Source organism: Mauremys mutica, chromosome 2 (genome assembly GCF_020497125.1).
Source record: "Mauremys mutica isolate MM-2020 ecotype Southern chromosome 2, ASM2049712v1, whole genome shotgun sequence".
NCBI lineage: Eukaryota > Metazoa > Chordata > Testudines > Geoemydidae > Mauremys > Mauremys mutica.
Genome location: NC_059073.1, coordinates 50,949,167 through 50,968,327, shown reverse-complemented (window position 1 = coordinate 50,968,327; position 19,161 = coordinate 50,949,167). Strand labels below are relative to the sequence as shown.

At 40.9% G+C, this 19,161-nt stretch overlaps 1 protein-coding gene across 4 annotated transcripts in view; it reads left to right on the top strand.

Moving 5' to 3' along the window:
- The window catches only part of LOC123365439 (carbonic anhydrase 3-like), an 82,482-nt gene that overhangs the window by 46,112 nt on the left and 17,209 nt on the right, over window positions 1-19,161 (top strand). For all 4 annotated transcript variants that reach the window (XM_045008296.1, XM_045008298.1, XM_045008295.1 and 1 more), the window contains 2 exons: window positions 10,093-10,211; window positions 18,624-18,716. In XM_045008296.1, the coding sequence (XP_044864231.1) occupies window positions 10,093-10,211; window positions 18,624-18,716 (212 nt within the window). The remainder of the gene's footprint in view (window positions 1-10,092; window positions 10,212-18,623; window positions 18,717-19,161) is intronic.

Genomic DNA, 19,161 nt, shown 5'->3' with positions numbered 1-19,161 from the left:
ATAGACTAACAGATGTATTGGATGCATCCGACGAAGTGGGTATTCACCCACGAAAGCTCATGCTCCAATACATCTGTTAGTCTATAAGGTGCCACAGGGCTCTTTGCTGCTTTTATAGATCCAGACTAACACGGCTACCCCTCTGATACTTCAGTTTAAAATAAACCCTTAAAGCAAATATTAACACTCTACAAGTACTGTATCACCATTCTTATTAACCTGTTTGCCCACAAATTCTTTACAACAATATGCAAAGTGCTGCACATATCATATGTGGCTCTTCAGGCTTAGAACAGCCATACATATTTGAGAGACATGCCAATACCTTTTAAGAAGTGCCAGCAGCATTTAGCATCTCTGTACAAATGGAATTTCATACTGATACCTTTGGCTATACTTCATAGAAAAGTTGCTGTCAATAAGCTATGAAGTTGCTTCACAATTGAGTTAAAAAGAAAATCAAGTGAATATAGTATTGCCACTCTAATTCTTACAGCTCTAGAAATCAAAACTTGCTTTCATCTTTGCAGAGCTTTTTAGTGAATATTTCTGAATGCAGATTAGCAACAACAGCCATAATTTTTGTTCACAACGTACCTTGCTGTGTGAACACATCTCAAGAAACTTTAGAAACGATATGTATTACTTGGAGTAGAGCTGGTAGGAAAATTGTTGTCGAAAGAGTTTGTTGTCAGAAAAGACTGTTTTGTTGAAAGAAACCAATTTTTTTCATGAAATAGTATCTGACATATCATGAAATGTAAAAATAATATTAAAATGGAAAAACTTCATAAATTAAAATTTGAAACAAAGCTACACAGTTCCAACAAAAAATGTTGATATTCTGAAATGAAAAATTTTCAAAACTGATTTTTTTTCTAAGACTACATCCACACTATGAGCTAAGGGTATGTTTCCCCTGCTTGTGTACACATACTCACACTAGCTCTGATCGAGCTAGCACAAATATAAATACTAGTGTAGCTGTGGTACCATGGGTAGCAGCGGAGGCAAGGCTTAGGCATGCCAAGTAAGTGCCCAGTGGTTTCAGGTGGGTTTATATTTGTCATGGCTAGGCTGTGCCTCTGCTGCTGCTATCCATGCTACCCTAGCTTCATTGCTATTTATACTCATGCTTGCTCGATGAGAGTTAGCACAAGCATGTGTACGCGAGGAGGGGAATCACTCCCTAACTTGTAATAAAGATGTAGTCTAGATAACCATTTCATTCAGTTTGGAAAGAAAACAACATTTCAAAAGGAAAACAAAGTTTAAAATGTTGACATTTTCTGCAAATCTGATTTTCAGCTAGCTCCAATGTGGACCCCATGCAGCAGTCTTTATGCTTGAGTGTAAGGTCTGCAGGATTGTGCCATTTATTTGTAATATGTGAAATACCAAGCGAAAAAAAGGGAAAACAAATGGTTGTCCATTTATATTGTAGAGTGAAAGACCAGCCTCTTTTGGCACAAAATATGATGTTATTTTTAATCTGCATTGTAAGCTTCAAATACTATTACTGTATTGCTAGTAGTGACAATAATAATTAGTATGAGAGAATTTGCTAAAAGACTCAATGCTCTTAAATATTTGTGTGTATACATCTTAACTTTTTTTTTATTACTTTGATGGGTCTGTGAAAACAAATCTATAGTCAAAATGAATACAAGATGAATTATCCAATAAAATAAAAAAACAGAAGTACACAACAGACTGGGAATAGTTATGGGATTTTGATTAGTTCTCTAGCAAAGATAAAACCAAATCTCCTTCACTGAAATCACTTAGCATGTCTTCCTAATGTGTAATTTTTTTCTTTATTAAATTCATTTTAGTGGCATTTGCTTTGGAATTCTATCATTGATGAGCTACATCATTATATGTAGCTGCAGTATACTAAAGACCTCCATAATCACTGCTGATTATGCTCACTAGGACTGTCTCATTGTTTCCTTGTGCTCCCATCTGTTTGTTGCATTCACCTGTTGTCTCTCATCTCATACTTGCATTGTAAACTCTTCAGGGCCGCACAGTACAGAACCTAAAGTAATGGGGCCCTGACATAACTGCAGCCCCCAGGGACTACTGTCAAGCAAATAAATAATAATCATAAATAATCTTAGGTAAATTATTAAATGCTTACACATAAGAAATATATGATATTGATTCCACTGCTGTCACAGAGAGCAGAAAAGTTTGCACTTGTCTAAATTTATTTCAGGCTAGGTGCTCTCATTAGGTGTTTGATTCTGAGAGAAAAAGTGACCAAGAGTGATGGGTTTTTTTTTAGAAATCTATCTGCAAAATCTGTGCCTGTTTGCTTCAACTATCACGTGTCCCTGAAGTGTTAAACTGTAAACCAGAGTCCCCAAAATGTGGAGCTCTGCCAAAGGGAGTGCCTAAGGTATTGGGTGTGTTGGAGGGAGTTAGGACTGGTCCTGGGGGTCTAGGGCAGCTGGATCATGAGGTCCCACTTCTGTGAAGGGGGCAACAGACTGAGCAACTGTACTCAGAAAATGTGCTAGAGAGGCTGGAGACGAAGTCAGTGTCTAAGGCCTGCTGAGGCCCGGCGAAGTTTAAAGGCACGTAAATCCAGTGTTGGGATCCAACCACAGCACCTTGATGCGTGTCCGGCATGGGGAGCTTGACCAGGGTAGGCTCCTTCTTCTAGCTCTGTCACTCCACCAAATACCTCTGGCATCTTCCCTGATGCTCCGTACGCAAATTCTGTGGCCATCTGTACTCCCTCTGCTACTGATTTTCTGATGGCTGCAGGACAGCAAGCTGGAGATGCAGCATTCAGACACACTTTCCTGCAAGTCTTCCCCTTATCTTCCTGCCAGATCTTCCACTGCCTCATTACAGCCTGTTATAGAAATGTTTCTCTTTGGATGTAGCTCATTCATAAAACCATTACAAACAGAATTTTAATGTGAAGAATTGTATATGCTGATATTTCATAAAGAATGTTATATTTATCAACTTTCAATGAATATATGTTCATTTTTTGGCTTCTGCAATCATAGAAATAGTGAGGACAAATAATAGTAATAACTCTTTTTAGTTGGGAAAAATCTAACCTGAGCTTGGACTTGTGTTTTGATCTAATCTTACAAAAAGTTATGAGGTTGAAGTTGCTTCCATATTCCCAGATCCATGTTCATGGTTCCAGCTCCTTGCCTTGTCATAAAGTTTTGAGTGTTAAAACAAAGCCATTTGTAATGTAGAGAGCTCCAAAGCCCATTAAAGAACAACCTTTTAAGGTTCTGCTATCTCCTCTAGTCCCACAATTCACAATACAGGGAGTCAGCATTGTCTATTCATTAGCCAGGAAACTCTGCTAGCAGACTTTCCAACTCTGCCACTGATTTGCTGTGTGACTTTGGGTAAGTTACTTAGCCTCTGTCCCTCAGTTTCCCCATATGTAAAAGGGAAATGAAGATAACAATACTTGTCTACTTTTGAATGGCACTTTGAGATCCTTAGTTGAAAGACTTTATATAACTGCAAATTATTTATGATGATATATTTAAGTATTACTAAAGTCAATAAGAGTTAGAAGAATTTGCATAGCTAAAACCTAGCATAAGCCTTTGCTTATGTACGTCCAATGGATTGCAAACAACAAAGCTAAACCCTCTGTGCTTAGCACATCTTTTAACACTAAGCATTTCAGTATGTATGATAGCAAGCATTAATTTGAGACCAGCAATGCTTAGGCCCATCAGGATTTAAGAATAGTATTGATGTTAACTTTGATCTTCCATGCTGTTGTTGGAGATCAAACCTTGAGGGCTCTTCAAACAAAGTCTTCTGGGGCTGCAGTAGTGGAGTGGGTTACATGTTTTCTGCCTCTGGAGACACAGGTTGCATTAGGTCACAAAAGACAATGAATTTGGGAGCTAATATTATAACAATCTCTACTCAAAAGAGGCCCTGAACTGAAAGAGCAGGATGGATTGGGTTGTAAGTCATCATTGATGTGTACTGTAAAACTGTGTGAGAAAACTGTAGTTTTTTCCTTTGTATATTAAGTGCTATTCATCCTTCAATAATACCAAATTTACTACAATAAACCCTGTATTTCTTTTGGTGTTATCTTCCCTTTTTAAAAGTTGCTTAGAGTGAAAATTCCATTTACAAATGGGAATGATGTAACTATGTACTGAAGGCCTTTTAGAAACATGCTTAACTGACTTTATTAGTCATTATGATTATGGGGGTACTGATAGCTTTTACTCAGCAAATGTTTATTTATGTATGGCTTTTTCTTAATGCATCATTGACATAATGAACTGTAACATTTCTTAACTATAATGTTCCTTTGTTTTCTTGTAAAGCAACATTTTCTATCTTGGGAAATAATTCCTCATTATTTTCCTTTGTGAGTTACCACCTGGCCCTGTAGATCTGGCCACAGGTAAGGGTTTTAAGACTTGTTTGCAAGGACAAGAACTCCTCATGTCTATAAATAGGGCTGACCTGTGCAAACTGATTTTTGTCACCTGACCTCAAACAGAGGAGCCACATGGAAGAGTCTCTGCTCCCCTCAGCTGCATCCGCCTGTACAGCATTGACCCTCACTGGCTATGCCGGCCTCACTGAAAACTAAAAAACTGCACTGTTTTGATGCAAATGTAGTCTCCTGCTGGTCAGAAAACAGCTCCATTATGGATAACCATGGGCGCTGCAGGAAATGGAGAGTCCCCACTCCACCAGACCTCTATCTCTTCACCCACAGTTACAGGTCCCACATTGTGATAGAGGCCTCTTTCAAATAGGTGCTGTGAACACTACATTTCAGCAAGTACATTAGACTGTCCTCTCCGATTTATGGAACGTTTATTATAGTGACAAGGGCCCCATCCAAGATCCGTGTACAAACCTACGCAGTAAGAATCAGTCACTGACCAAGAGCTCTCTGGGAATCAAAATGTTGTGAGTACTTCTCTAACATCACTCTCCTGGAGAGGTGCATCCCAATGGCTTAAGCCAAGTTACTTGGGCCCAACAACAGCAATCTTAAGGGAGTCATATCTGGATTCCTTACTGTGGCCACAATGTTTCTCCTTCAGAAATAAACTATGGGCAATTCCCAGATCCCAAAGCGCACACATAAAGCCAAACACTCAGCTAAATGCCTAAAGAAGGTCAACACCATTTTGACGGGACCACCTCCAACCCATCAGAAATGCTGCGTACAGACACATCATTAGAGAGACCCTGTGAGCTCCACTAGGAGGCTCTTGTCTGCCCTTTTCTGCAATCCCATGTTTGGACACCATGAAAAGAAGCTGAGAGGTGTGATTGGGATTTCAGTGTAGGCTTTTCCAGACACTCTCAATGTAGAGGAAGCTTTTGTCCACTTTTAATTTTCCAGAAAAATGTTTCCAAATAGGATAGAAATAGCTGAGAGAGTAAGACATTATAAACATTATGTGCATTGGAACACTGTGAGTTCCCAGGTATCCTTGCTGTGTATGTGAGGTTGCCTAAAGCTAGACCAGAAGAAGGGAATATGGGACATTCTCTTTGAAGAGTATCAGAGGGGTAGCCGTGTTAGTCTGGATCTGTAAAAGCAACAAAGAATCCTGTGGCACCTTATAGACTAACAGACGTTTTGCAGCATGAGCTTTCGTGGGTGAATACCCACTTCTTCGGATGCAAGTGCATCCGAAGAAGTGGGTATTCACCCACGAAAGCTCATGCTGCAAAACGTCTGTTAGTCTATAAGGTGCCACAGGATTCTCTTTGAAGAGGCTACAGAAATGCCTACCCCGCACACCATACTCACTGCTGTGTTACCAGTGCCAGGGTGGATGCAGTATTGCAGATATCATGGATAGGAAAAGTTTTGCTTAAACCATTTGGAGTCCCTAATCCAAACAATTCAGTCCTCCAGAGGCACAGTTATATTGATGGAGTTAAGGAAGAAAGAGGGCATCTCCAGTTCTGTGGCTTGTATAGTTATCCTCAAGGCAAGAAGGAAGGAGATCAAGAGGCTGCAATATCCGGCCTGTAAGAGAATTTTCAACCTTCACTTGTGTGCTGCATCTCAAGGCAGACCACCTTACCAACTGGGAGATGCAGGTTCTGGAATATGTAAGCAGAGTTTTCTTACTGACTTACAAGACAAGACATTCAACCTATCAGAGTCTTTTATGTGCCGCACTCTGTATTCACTTGCAGAGATTCTTTTCCAATCCACAGGCAAAGCAGTCATCAGCAAAGGCAGGAATGCTTTAGGTTTTGGAAAAGGTTCAATATTATCTTATCAGCCCTGTGATAGGAATCAGACAGGCTAAAATTACACCTTAGCACCAAACCAGAGCAAGGGGGCCTCACTTTGCAAATCAATGTAGACAGCTTTCTCACCCTAGACTTAGAGGAAAAGATAATAGAAAATCCAGCGTCTCAGGACCTAGAAGTACTGTCAAAGGAAAACTCTCATGGTGACCTATTTTCATGATGCCTACGTCCATTACAGGATATAATCCAATCTTGCATGCAAAGTCCATGCAGCTCTTTATGAGTGCCCACCCATTTCTCATGGTCAACCTTCAAATTCAAGGTTTAAAAAGGGGGAGTTCAATTAAAAACAGATTTACACTCAACCATTTTCTTCATTCCTATGCATCCAAACTATGGGGCTCTCTTCAGGCAACTGTGTATCATCGAAAGATAATTGTGTTTGTCCTATGGGATGCATTTTTATCCTGGGTACAGGATAAGTTATTCATCTTATCCTAAAGACCTCTGCTCAATATGCAGCAGCATTCAAAAACAGCAAGCAAAATGTTAGATTGCAAAAAGGAATGGTATGGGAAATAATACTGGAAATATTATGATTGTTCTATTCCTTAGAACTGGTGGAAACCAGATCAGCATAGATGACCACTGTCCATAACATCTGCAAACTTAAACTGCTCAACATATTCCAGGACAGAGAATTTGGTGGTAAACCCACACTTTGGGAGGAAGCATCCCCAGACCCTGAAATATTCCTCATCTATGAGAGACTCTAGTGATGGAATTTTGCCAACCAAATTTCCCAGCAATTGAGATTCTGAAGGTTCCCAAGCAAAGCAGCAGGAAAGATGCATTCTCCATTCCTTGGACAGGACCACATCTTCTCCACCTATTGTAAAGATAGCAGCAAGATAATTCTGCAGTTAATGATTTCTCATGGACAGATAGAAGTTGTCAGGGAATCTTGCAGGATTTCAGGTGCATGCTGTTACACTTTTGCTTTCAGGTTGGAAGAATGCAGCCGACACATCTTACAATAGGAATTTTGTTCTGTGGGCAAAATCAAACACAGAATATAAAAACACCCTTTTGAGATTCTCTTTAGCTATAAAATGTCAGAGGGGAACTCTACAGCCATTGTCAAATTATGTACTTGTGTCTTTAGCTCTCTTTTTTCTGAGGTAACAGAGGAATTGGACATGCAAACCTCCCTATCCAAATCAATACAGTTCATAAAATAAATATTTTGTGAATGTGAATGTTTTACACAGTCCCTTAGCATCTACTGCTAATCTACCCATGGAATATCAGAAACTCACCTTCAAAACTGGCATATCTCCTAGTGTTGTGTTCATCCATCAGAGTGTTAAAATTGGATTTCCTGAAAATGAAGGAACCATGAAAGAAAAAATACCCCAAAGGATGTGAATTTCTTCTGTCTAGGAGAGCTACAAGTCAGATAGCTTGTCCTCTTATTTCTGCTTCATCTGATCATGGATGGTAGAACTCAAAAATCTGCATTGCTGCCTGCTTAAAGAAATACATTCAGAAGTCTATAGATAGAAGAGATGGAGTAGACATCTTCTTTGTTACAGCTGCAGGACCCAGAAAACCAGTTTGATCCAATACAGTCAGAGCTAGGATAAAACCACAAGAAAACTGCAGACTTCACTGTGTCTTCTTTTGGGCCCACTCACATAGAGAGCATCAGCAGCAGGAAGGATGTGACATCTCTACAGCATTGTCCACAGCTCACTGGTTTAACGACAGGACCTTTATAAAACATTACTGGAGACCTTCACATGGGGACAAGTTCAGCTTGGCATCTGTGAATCTCAGGTTCTAGAAGATGATATTTTCCACAAGTGAAAATAATGTGCCATTATTCCCTGATGTGTAAAAACAGATTGCCTTTGATTTTAACAACAGGTAATTCTATATGAGCGATATAATGACACATTATGTTCCCTTCATCTCCAAGTACAATTTCAAGGGAGATATGTATGTTTCTTACCCAACACCTGTTCCCATGTACCATCCCATGTTTTTTTTAAAGTGGAAGTGAGCTTCCATCCTTTCATTTCTTGCAGCACAGGAACAGAACAGTTTCAAAGAATTTGGTTCCAGGCCACAAGCTGAAACAAAATAAAGGCCCCTCTTACTAATTTTTAAGCCATGTAGAAGTCTCTACTGTGGACTTGGTCTTTGGATTCTTTATGTTTAGTCCTGGTGATCTGGACTCCCAAATGTTTGTTAAATGTGTATTTGATAGATTTCATCTACCAGGTTAAAGGTTACCTTCAGAGTTTCTCCTTATACTTTAATAAAGTGTATTACACAAAACAAAACAAAACAAGAGAAACTCTTTTTCCTCCCATTGGACATATTTCTAAAAGATAGTCTTCATTCATTTGTTTTGGTGAAGTTCTATGGCCTGTGTTATACCATAGGGTCATGCTAGATGATCACAGTGGTCCCTTCTGGCCTTGGAATCTATGAATTAAAGTTAAGCCATAGTCTTTTGTCATTATATCTGGATCAAAATCAGTTAGGAACAAATTAAGCCCTATTTATAGAAGAGAAAAGCTTTTTTTTTTTTTTTTTTGGCATGATGTCTTACAGCTTCACCTGGTGCCAGAGTTAAAATGACTGTTGATAGTCCACAAGTGAAAATACTGTGTCATTATTTCCCCTTGAACAGGATTACTTGGTTTTCCAAGTCTGTTTTAATGGACAATTGATGGCCTTGACAGCTGCTACTGATCCTGCTGACAAACTGCCTACAGTATTACGTTTCTGAGAGAACACATGAAAGGCCTCCTTTAGATGCTTTAGATCTAGGACATTTCAGATAAGAGCTGGACATGGACTTACTCCTTGTCTTTTCAGATCTGGGGATGTAATTATCCTTACCCAATGTATACAGACCCAATCCTGTGAGGTGCTGGACCCCTTTTAGAAGTTGTTGAGCACCTTTAACTTCCATGAAAGTCAATGGGACGCTCAGAGCTTGGCAGGGTCAGACCCTACCTAACCTACTAGCTGGAAAGTGTGTGTGTATTCTTGGCTACTCACCGTGATGATATTGTCAAAATGCACTTATCTTGTTCTTTGTGGTCTATAAATAAAACCTTCCTAGTGTTTGGAATAATGGCTCATTAGTGCATTATGGCCCTACAGAACTTCTGCAGGGGAAAAAGTTTGTCTGCGTGCTCAGTAGCCACTTCTCTAATTCATCCATTTTTACCTTTTTCTTCTGCCCTTTCTTCAAGAAATAGACTTCCCCCAGAGGCAACAGACTGTGCTGTAAATAAGCATTGCTTGCAACATATTGGTTTTTAAAGCTTTGACAGGGCTTTAGTACTTCATGGCACCTCTACAACACCTATAATACTGCATGGCCTCTCTAGGGCAAGTTTCACAAGAGAGAGTCCCATCAAATCATCAGCATAGATTTGTTAATTCTGCAGAAGGACATTTGCTAGAGGATAGTGGGCCATCCTTAGCATGCTTCATCCCCAAACTGCAGTACATGCTGCTGTTAGAGGAAGGGGGCCTGTTCGGTAACTGGCATCACATTCTGTGGTTTGACCCTGATTCATGGCAGTTTCTATAGCTATGTAATTAAATAGTGCTATGTACCCTAGTTATAAGAGGATGTAGGCCCAATCCTGCAAAGTGCTGAGTTCTCTCAACTCCCACTGAAATAATTTGAATTTGCAGGAGGTGCTCAACACTTTAAAGGTTTGGACTCCTCTCTGGTAAATATATGAACCTCTCTTGTGAAGCAAAGCTTCCTGAAAAAGTTCTGAGCCAAATATTGATGTGAGTTATCAATTGCAGTGCTGAGAAATGGACCACTCCCAGGTATCTACAGACTGCGTCAACTTCACTTTCATTGGGGTTCTTCTAATGACCATGGCTCTGAGCACATTGTGGATGGAGTGAAATATGCGGGAGAGGTAGGACCCATTTTTTATATACTAGCATATGGTGCAAACTGAAATTTGGAATTATTGTGCAGCTGGACAACATGAACCATTTTCACTTTCAAGTATTTATTTGTATTTATTGGTTTATGTATGAAACTTGTTATTGCAGTGAATATTAAAATATGTGAATCAGGGTGAATCATTTCTGCCAACAAACACAGCTTTTCACAACTAAAATACAAACTCCTACCCTTGGCAAAATTGTAAATTTTTGTAAATATGCCCCAGCCTGATATTCACCATTTTCAGTAAGATCTTTTGCTGTTTTTTGCAGCAACCACAGCTTTTGTGGCAAAGTGTTTTATTTTTCTCAAACTTGTGAAAATATCATGCTTTGCTAGTTTTACTTGTTTATTATCATTAATATATCTTGGTATTGTCCTATTTGCAAAATTATAGTTCCATAATATATTTTCACAGATGAGGGAAACAGCTTGTTAAAGGGACATTTAAATTATTTGAGGTCCAAAATTGGACGTACCTTAAAACGGATGCAGCGTGGTGGAGAATATCCTCCACATTCTAAATATCTGTGCTTTTAAATTTATCAATCGATTGTCAAGAATTGTTTTAAACAAATATTTGCTGCTATTTTGGTGTAAAAGCACCAAACTACTATGTGCTGAACTCACTGAAGTTAATGGGTGGATTTGACCCAGTATGTATTCACTGTGGGCCTAAATTCTCCCTAATACTCAAAGACCAATTAATTAATAAGAAATTCCAGTTTCTATCTACATCCCACATGGGAGTTCAAGGCCCAAACTACCATGGAAATATCATGGTTTCTCTATATGAGAAGCCATGCTGCAGCCTCTTAGTGTTCCCGCCCTGAAACCCTCATACATGCCATGGTGCTGAGTTTTATGGTGTTTCTGAACAGTTTGCCATAAGGAGAAATGTTGGCAGACCAGATGCATAGTATAGATCCATTGGCCCAAAACCTTGTGGTAGGGGCCATGGATGATTTTTTTTCTATCCTCTCTGTGCCTACTAGCACCAGCCATGGTCATGCTGCATGGCTATGCTAGTTCCTAGTTGCAGGCTGAATGGGAGGATTCTATCTCTCCAAATTCCTGCTTGGTTCCTTCAAGCAAAGAGCTTTTACTTTGCCTTTAGTTTTCAGGACTAAGATTGACCTGTAGGTCTTTGTATAGAGGAGAATGAATTTGTGGAGTAAATTGTGCTATACTAGAGTGTAATTGGAGGCCTTAGGCTATGCTGCTTTTATCCTTCATAATAACATGTTGCACCAACACAGAAGTAAATTAAGAAGGGCTGTCAAGCGATTAAAAAATTAATCACGATTAATCATGCAATTGCAAAATTACTCGCAATTAATCACACTGTTAAACAATAGTAGAATACTATTTATATAAATATTTTGGATGTTTTCCACATTTTCAAATATATTGATTTCAATTACAACACAGAATATAAAGTGTACAGTTCTCACTTTATATTATTTTTATTACAATATTTGCACTGTAAAAATAAAAGAAATAGTATTTTAAATTCACTTAATACAAGTATTGTAGTGCAATCTGCTTATCATGAAAATTGAATTTACAAATGTAGAATTATGTACTAAAAATAACTTCATTCAAAAACAAAACAATATAAAATTTTAGAGCCTAAAAGTCCACTCAGTCCTACTTCTTGTTCAGCCAATCACTCAGACAAACAAGTTTATTTACATTTGCAGGAGATAATGCTACCCGCTTCTTGTTTACAGTGTCACATGAAAGTGAGAATAGGTGTTTGCATGGCACTGTTGTAGCCAACATCGCAAAATATGTATGGGCCAGATGAGCTAAAGATTCGTATGTCCCTTCATGCTTCAACCAGCATTCCAGAGGACATGTATCCATGCTGATGATGGGTTCTACTCAATAATGATCCAAAGCAGTGCAGACCAATGCAAGTTCATTTTCATCATCTGAGTCAGATATCACCAGCAGAAGGTTGATTTTCTTTTTTGGTGGTTCAGGTTCTGTAGTTTCTTGCATCGAAGTGTTGCTCTTTTAAGACTTCTAAAAGCATGCTCCGCCCCACATCTGGATCAGATTTTTGGAAGGCACTCAGATTCTTAAATCTTGGGTCCAGCGCTGTAACTATCTTTAGAAATCTCTCATTGGTACCTTCTTTGCATTTTGTCAAATCTGCAGTGAAAGTGTTCTTAAAATGAACAACATGCTGGGTCAGCATCCGAGACTGCTATGTATGTATGTATGTATGTTCATCCATCGTTTTCGAAGAAGACCTTGACATCTAGCAGGTTGTGAGCTGTCCACAGTGCGTCCGCAGGTGGCTGATAAGGCCAATACGGGCACGAAATGTTCTGCCACATGTCGGGCAGACATGTGCGGGCACCACTGTTACAACATTTACAGCTCTGGCTTTACGGAGTGCTCGCTTCTCTTGTGCTATAGTTATCCTTCTGGTTTCAGATGTCTGGCAGCCTTGGTGGATCAGCGTACGCCATGTCGATCGGTCTTGTGCCAGAGTTTCCCAGGAGGTGATGTCAATATCCAGGGACTTAAGAGAGGCTTTCAGCGTGTCTTTGTATCGCTTCTTTTGTCCCCCGTGTGATCGCTTTCCTTGAGACAGCTCACCATAAAAGAGCTGTTTGGGGATGCGGTGGTCTGGCATCCTTACAACATGGCCTGCCCAGCGTGTCTGGGCTTTCATAAGCAGAGTGTAAACTGACGGCAGGCCTGCTCTGGAGAGGACTTCTGTATCTGGCACCTTATCCTGCCACCGGATCTTCAGAAGTCTGCGGAGGCAAGTCATGTGGAAGTGCTTCAGTTGCCTAGCGTGCCTCCTGTATACAGTCCAAGTCTCACTGGCATACATCAGGGTAGTTAGCACTACTGCTCGGTAGACTTTAAGCTTTGTAGCAAGGCTTATTCCACGGCGGTCCCACATGTTGGTCAACAGTCTGCCAAATGCAGAACTTGCCTTAGCGATTCTGCAGTTGACCTCGATGTCAATTGTCACTGCGCGAGAAAGGGTGCTGCCAAGGTATGTAAATTGGTCCACTGCTTGCAGCTTTTGTCCCTTCACTATGATGGTGGGCTCTTGGTGTTGGGCTTTCGGAGCTGGCTGGTGCATCACTTTGGTTTTCTTTATGTTGATGAGGAGGCCGAAGTTATCGCATGCTGCTGCGAATTTATCCGTGCTAGCTTGCATTTCCTGCTCTGATCCAGCATTCAGGGCACAATCATCAGTAAAAAGAAGGTCTCTTAGCACAGTCTCCTTTATTTTGGTGACAGCCTGGAGTCTTCGCAGGTTGAACAATTTCCCATCAGTCCTGTATCTCAGGCTGATTCCCAAGGAACTGTTCTGAAAGGCGTCTGACAGCATAGCTGAAAACATTATGCTGAACAGGGTCGGTGCCAAAACACACCCCTGCTTGATGCTGTTTGTGACGGGAAAGGCCTCTGAAGCTTCTCCGTCGTCCAGAACACAAGCCGTCATGCCGTCGTGGAACTGACGTACCATCAGGATGAATCTGTCAGGGCACCCAAACTTCGACATGATGCGCCACAGACCTTCGCGACTGACAGTGTCAAAAGCCTTGGTAAGATCCACGAAGATGGTATACAGTTCACGATTCTGCTCTTGACACTTCTCTTGGAGCTGCCGAACTGCGAAGATCATGTCCACAGTGCCACGCTCTTTGCGGAAGCCACACTGTGTCTCGGGTAGTAAACCCTGTTCCAGGTGGTCAATCAGGCGATTCAGCAACACTCGTGCAAGGATCTTACCTGCGCTAGAAAGCAGTGATATTCCTCTATGATTATCACAGACTTTTCAATTTCCTTTCCTCTTGTAGAGGTGTACGATGGACGCATCTTTCAATTCCTGAGGAATGGACCCTTGATTTCAGAAGGACTGGAACAGCTGAGTGAGTTTGTCAACAAGCATTGCACCACCATCCTTATAGATTTCCGCTGGAATCGCATCAGATCCTGAGGCCTTGCCACTAGACAGCTGACTGATGGCCTGTAGGGTTTCAGTCTCTGATGGTGGAATGTCCAGGCTGTAATTAATATCCGCCTGGGGCATTCTGTCAATCGCCTCATTATTGATGGAAGATGGGCGGTTCAGTACGGATTGGAAATGATCAGCCCAACGCTGTAGAATCAGAGTCTTCTCAGTAATGAGAGTTACGCCATCTAAGTCCAGTAGAGGGGAACTCCCTGAAGGCCGAGGTCCATACAAGGATCTAAGGGCTTCGTAGAACCGTTTGGCATCGTTTCTATCAGCAAACTTCTGGATTTCATCTGCTTTGGCACTCAACCAGGAGTCCTGCATCTTACGAAGCTTGCTCTGTACGGTCCTGCGAATGTTGTTGAAGGCATTTTTCTTAGCTGTTGACGACGAGTCGTTCTGATGAGCACGGTGAAGGCAGTGCTTTTCAGCAAGTAAAGCCTTGATCTCTTTGTCGTTTTCATCAAACCAGTCCTGCTGTTTCCTGTGTGAGGGTCCAAGAACCTTTAGTGCAGAAAAGTGCACAATATTTCGGAAGCGTTCCCAGTTCCTCTCAACGTTTTTCTCTAATTGCAGCTCTGAGAGTTGGTTGTCGAGATCTTCTACTAGTGAAGCTGCTGTGTTGGGGTTCCTCAGTTTACTGACGTTGATCTTTTTCATCACAGCTTTATTTCCCTGCGGACGTCTCTTTGGCTTGATGTGAAGGCTTAGTTTAGAGATGATAAGTCTATGATCAGTCCAACAGTCAGCACTCGGCATGGCCTTAGTCACCCTTACATCCTGTCTGTCTTTCCTCCGCACGATGACATAATCAATGAGATGCCAGTGCTTGGAACGTGGGTGCATCCAGGGCGTCTTTTTGCGAGTGGGCAGGCGGAAGATGGTATTGGTGATGATCAGATCATGAGCCGCACATGTCTTCAATAGTAGTAGGCCATTGCTGTTGCATTTGCCGATTCCATTTTTTCCAATGACGCCATCCCAGGCAGAATGATCGGATCCTACTCTCGCGTTAAAATCGCCAAGTAGAATCAGCCTGTCGGTGCGCTTCACGGATGAAAGTAGGGCATCGAGATCTTCATAAAACTTGTCCTTTACTTCATCCGGATTCGTCATTGTGGGTGCATAAGCGCTGATTAGTATAACTCACTTTCCTCTCGGTAGTGGAAGATGCAGTGTCATGAGTCGATCGTTCACGCCCTTGGGAAGACTGGCAAGTTTGCGGACAAGATGATTCTTAACCGCAAAGCCAACTCCAGATTCAGACGTTCGTCACTGCTACGTCCACACCAGAAGAATGTGTAACCACCTCCTGTTTCTGTGAGCTGACCTTCGTTGGCTAGACGAGTTTCACACAGGGCCGCAATATCGATGTTAAATCTTGCGAGCTCTCTGGCGACCAGAGCTGTTCTTCTTTCTGGTCGATCTGCTGAGGGGTTGTCTTGAAGCGTGCGTACATTCCATGTACCAATAATGAGCGGTGTCACCTTGCGTTTTGTTGTTTGAAATTTTGTTATTCGACCACATAAGATGGGATCCCCTCCAGCTGCGGTAAGCTGGCCAGGGTTCTATGAAGCAAACAATGTTTAGGGCACCTTTTCTAGCCCTTTCCTCTTACTACGGAGGTGAGCAGTGCAATCCTAAAGAGGGCTGCTCAGTCACTCAGGTAGACGCCGAATCCAGCTGTTGCTTCGGTCAGCAAGAAGACGACCATTAGACCTGAGCCGCCTGTGTGCAGGTCCGTGGCTACAGCTCCCAGTGTATCCACACCTGCTGCTTCGTCGCTCGCCCATCGCCACAGGACTTTAAAGTTTTTACGGGAATTGGAGGGATGTCAAGACTTGCGCGTGGATTGGATTAAAGTGAGGGAGAGGTGCGCATAATCAGCCTCACTCTCTCTTCCCAGATTCCATCTTGCTCCAATGGCAGGACAAAAGTCGAGACGGTTGGAGATGGGCTGGGCGCAGTGGTTGACCAGGGCGTCTTTCGCGTCTTGCCGTGCTCTTAGTGTACCACGTCGCTTGCAGAAACCGCCTTCATGACCGTTGGTCCTATTCCAAAAGGTCTCATCCGCTCAATCTGCCGGAGTCTGTCTTCACATGCTCGGGATAGACAAGGCCCCATCTCACCGAAGGTCTATGCCCGACGGCTACCCTCAACCTGGTTTAGCCAGCCTGTCGAAGCTGTTGCCCGGGGTGTGGCCGCTGCACATGCTACAGCTACTAGGAGCCACAGGTGAGAGCTGAGTGACAGGTGGGGACCAAAGGTGGACGAGCTGCCCTGAAAGGACACGACATGCCCTACACCAGAGGTGCTACCCCTCCCTGAACACCCCATACACCCATCCGAGACTGCTATAACATGAAACATATGGCAGAAGGAGGGTAAAACACAGAGCAGGAATCATACAATTCTCCCACAAGGAGTTCAGTCACAAATTTAATTAACACTTTTTTTTAACGAGTGTCATCAGCATGGAAGCTTGTCCTCAGGAATGGTGGCGAAAGCATGAAGGTGCATACGAATGTTTAGCATATCTAGCACATATATATCTTGCAATGCTGGCTACAAAAGTGCAAATGTCTGTTCTCACTTTCAGGTTACACTGCAAATAAGAAGTGGGCAGCATTATTTCCCATAAATGTAAACAAACGTGTCTTAGCAATTGGCTGCACAAGAAGTAGGACTGAGTGGACTTGTAGGTGCTAAAGTTTTGCATTGTGTTCTTTTTGAGTGCAGTTATGTAACAAAAAAATCTACATTTGTGAGTTGCACTTTCATGATAAAGAGATTTCACTACAGTACTTGTATGAGGTGAATTGAAAAATACTATTTCTTTTGTTTATCTTTTTTATGGTGCAAATATTTGTAAAGTGAGCACTAAACACATCGTATTCTGTGTTGTAATTAAAATCAATATATTTTAAAATGTAGAAAAACAAAAATATTTAATAAATTTCAATTGGTATTCTATTGTTTAACAGTACAATTAAAATTGTGATTAATCGTGATTCATTTTTTAAATTGTGATTCATTTTTTTGAGTTAATTGTATGAGTTAACTGTGATTAATCGACAGACCTAAAATTAAGCAATCTACTATATTCCACATTCAGGGACAGTTATTCATTCATTCATAGATTCCAAGGTCAGAAGGGATCATTGTGATCATTTAGCCTAACCTCCTGTATAACAGAAGCCATAGAATTTCCAAAAATAATGCTGTGTGAACTACAGCATATCTTTTAGAAAGAAATCCAATCTTAATTTTAAAATTGCCAGTGACAGAGAATCCACCATGATCCTGGGTAAATTGAGTGGTGTTTTGTTGGATTGGATTTGTTGGATTGGATTGCAATGATACCATATTTGTTTTATATAAAAGGTTAGAGCTGGGTGAATTTTTCTTTTCTTTTTTTTATTAATAATTTCATTTGACCAAAGATGAAGTTTCAGTTGACCTAAAATTATTCACAAATTTAACACAAATACTTTTGGCCAGTCATAGACTAGCAAGAAGAAAATGCATGGGGAGGAGGTGCTGCTATGGGTTTATTCCCCTTTAGTTCAGCAGTTAGGGTACTCTCTTGGGTTGTGGTTGTGGAAGACCTGGGTTCAAATCCCTGCTCTGGAAAAGACCTTAAACAGACCTCTGAAATTCACTTTTGGTTTGAATCAGACCAATTAAAAAAAATTTTTTTTTGAAACTGCTACTGAACTGCAAAATCAGTTGTTCGTCCAGTTCTCATGAAGTTAGGTATTCAGATACCACAGTGGTATTAGAAGCTATATAAGTCCTCTAGAAGGATAAATAAATGTTGAAAAATTTCCTGAAAACATAGTCTTGCAGAAAGTAGAAGTTGTCCATTCCCTAGCACTGCAGCGTTAGGAGTAGAGCAGACAACTACAAAGTAATAATTTATAAAGCACACATGAATTAGGATTCTTCTTTTAGAATTTCATTAACCTGAATTTCATTAATCTCAGTTGAGATTCAAAACATCAATGGATAACTCATATATTGCACATATGCAATTACATGCATGGGTAAGTATCTTCTCCTCTATTACATGATCTGATTAATTTTAAGCAAGTTTTCCAATATTTTGTGCAGTCTCCCTATTCTAATTTTTACACTTTATTTAAAACCAAAATAGCTGACAAGTGATTGCTACAAAAGCACAAGCACATGGAAGAGCTGTGGAAGGTATAGGACATATTTATAAATTTTTTCTTTTTATGCAGTGATACATTTGGGGCCCAATCTTGCATTCCCTGTTCACCCTATTGAAAGAGGTTTGGGTGCACAGCGAATGCAAGATTGGGCTCTTGGTGGCTTGTTATTGCAGAATGGTATTAATTAATGTTTAATTGTATTTGGTTACAGCTTCACTTGGTACACTGGTATTCAAAATACAGTAATTATGCTGAAGCTTTGAGAAACTATGATGGTGTGGCTATTTTGGGCATTTTTCTTCAAGTAAGTAGAAGTGCTCATTCTTTCTTTGTACTATTGTACTTTGTACTATTGCATATATTGGTTCTTTGCAGGAGAAAGGTTCCTAATCTACTTTCCAGTATTGGATCACATTAGAGGACATGTTCAGAATGGTGGATTATGTTGGATTATGTTCTGATGTGAATATAGGGACTGAGGAAAACGTCATAACCACAGGGTGCACTCCTCCTGCTCGGGGGGTGCAGTGTCAATAGCAGGTGGCTGTCCAATAGCAATCAGTGGTGCACTGTATTACTCACCGACTGATTTCCATGTCTGGGATCTCTCCAAAAGATTCTGCTTTAATCTTCCCATGAGAAAAACATGCCAAAAAACAGCATGAATCACTTGTACCAGTTTTACCCAGTAGGTATATAGTTTTAGTTTCAAATGGTGGGTTTTAGCCACTCATTTCTCATCAATGTTA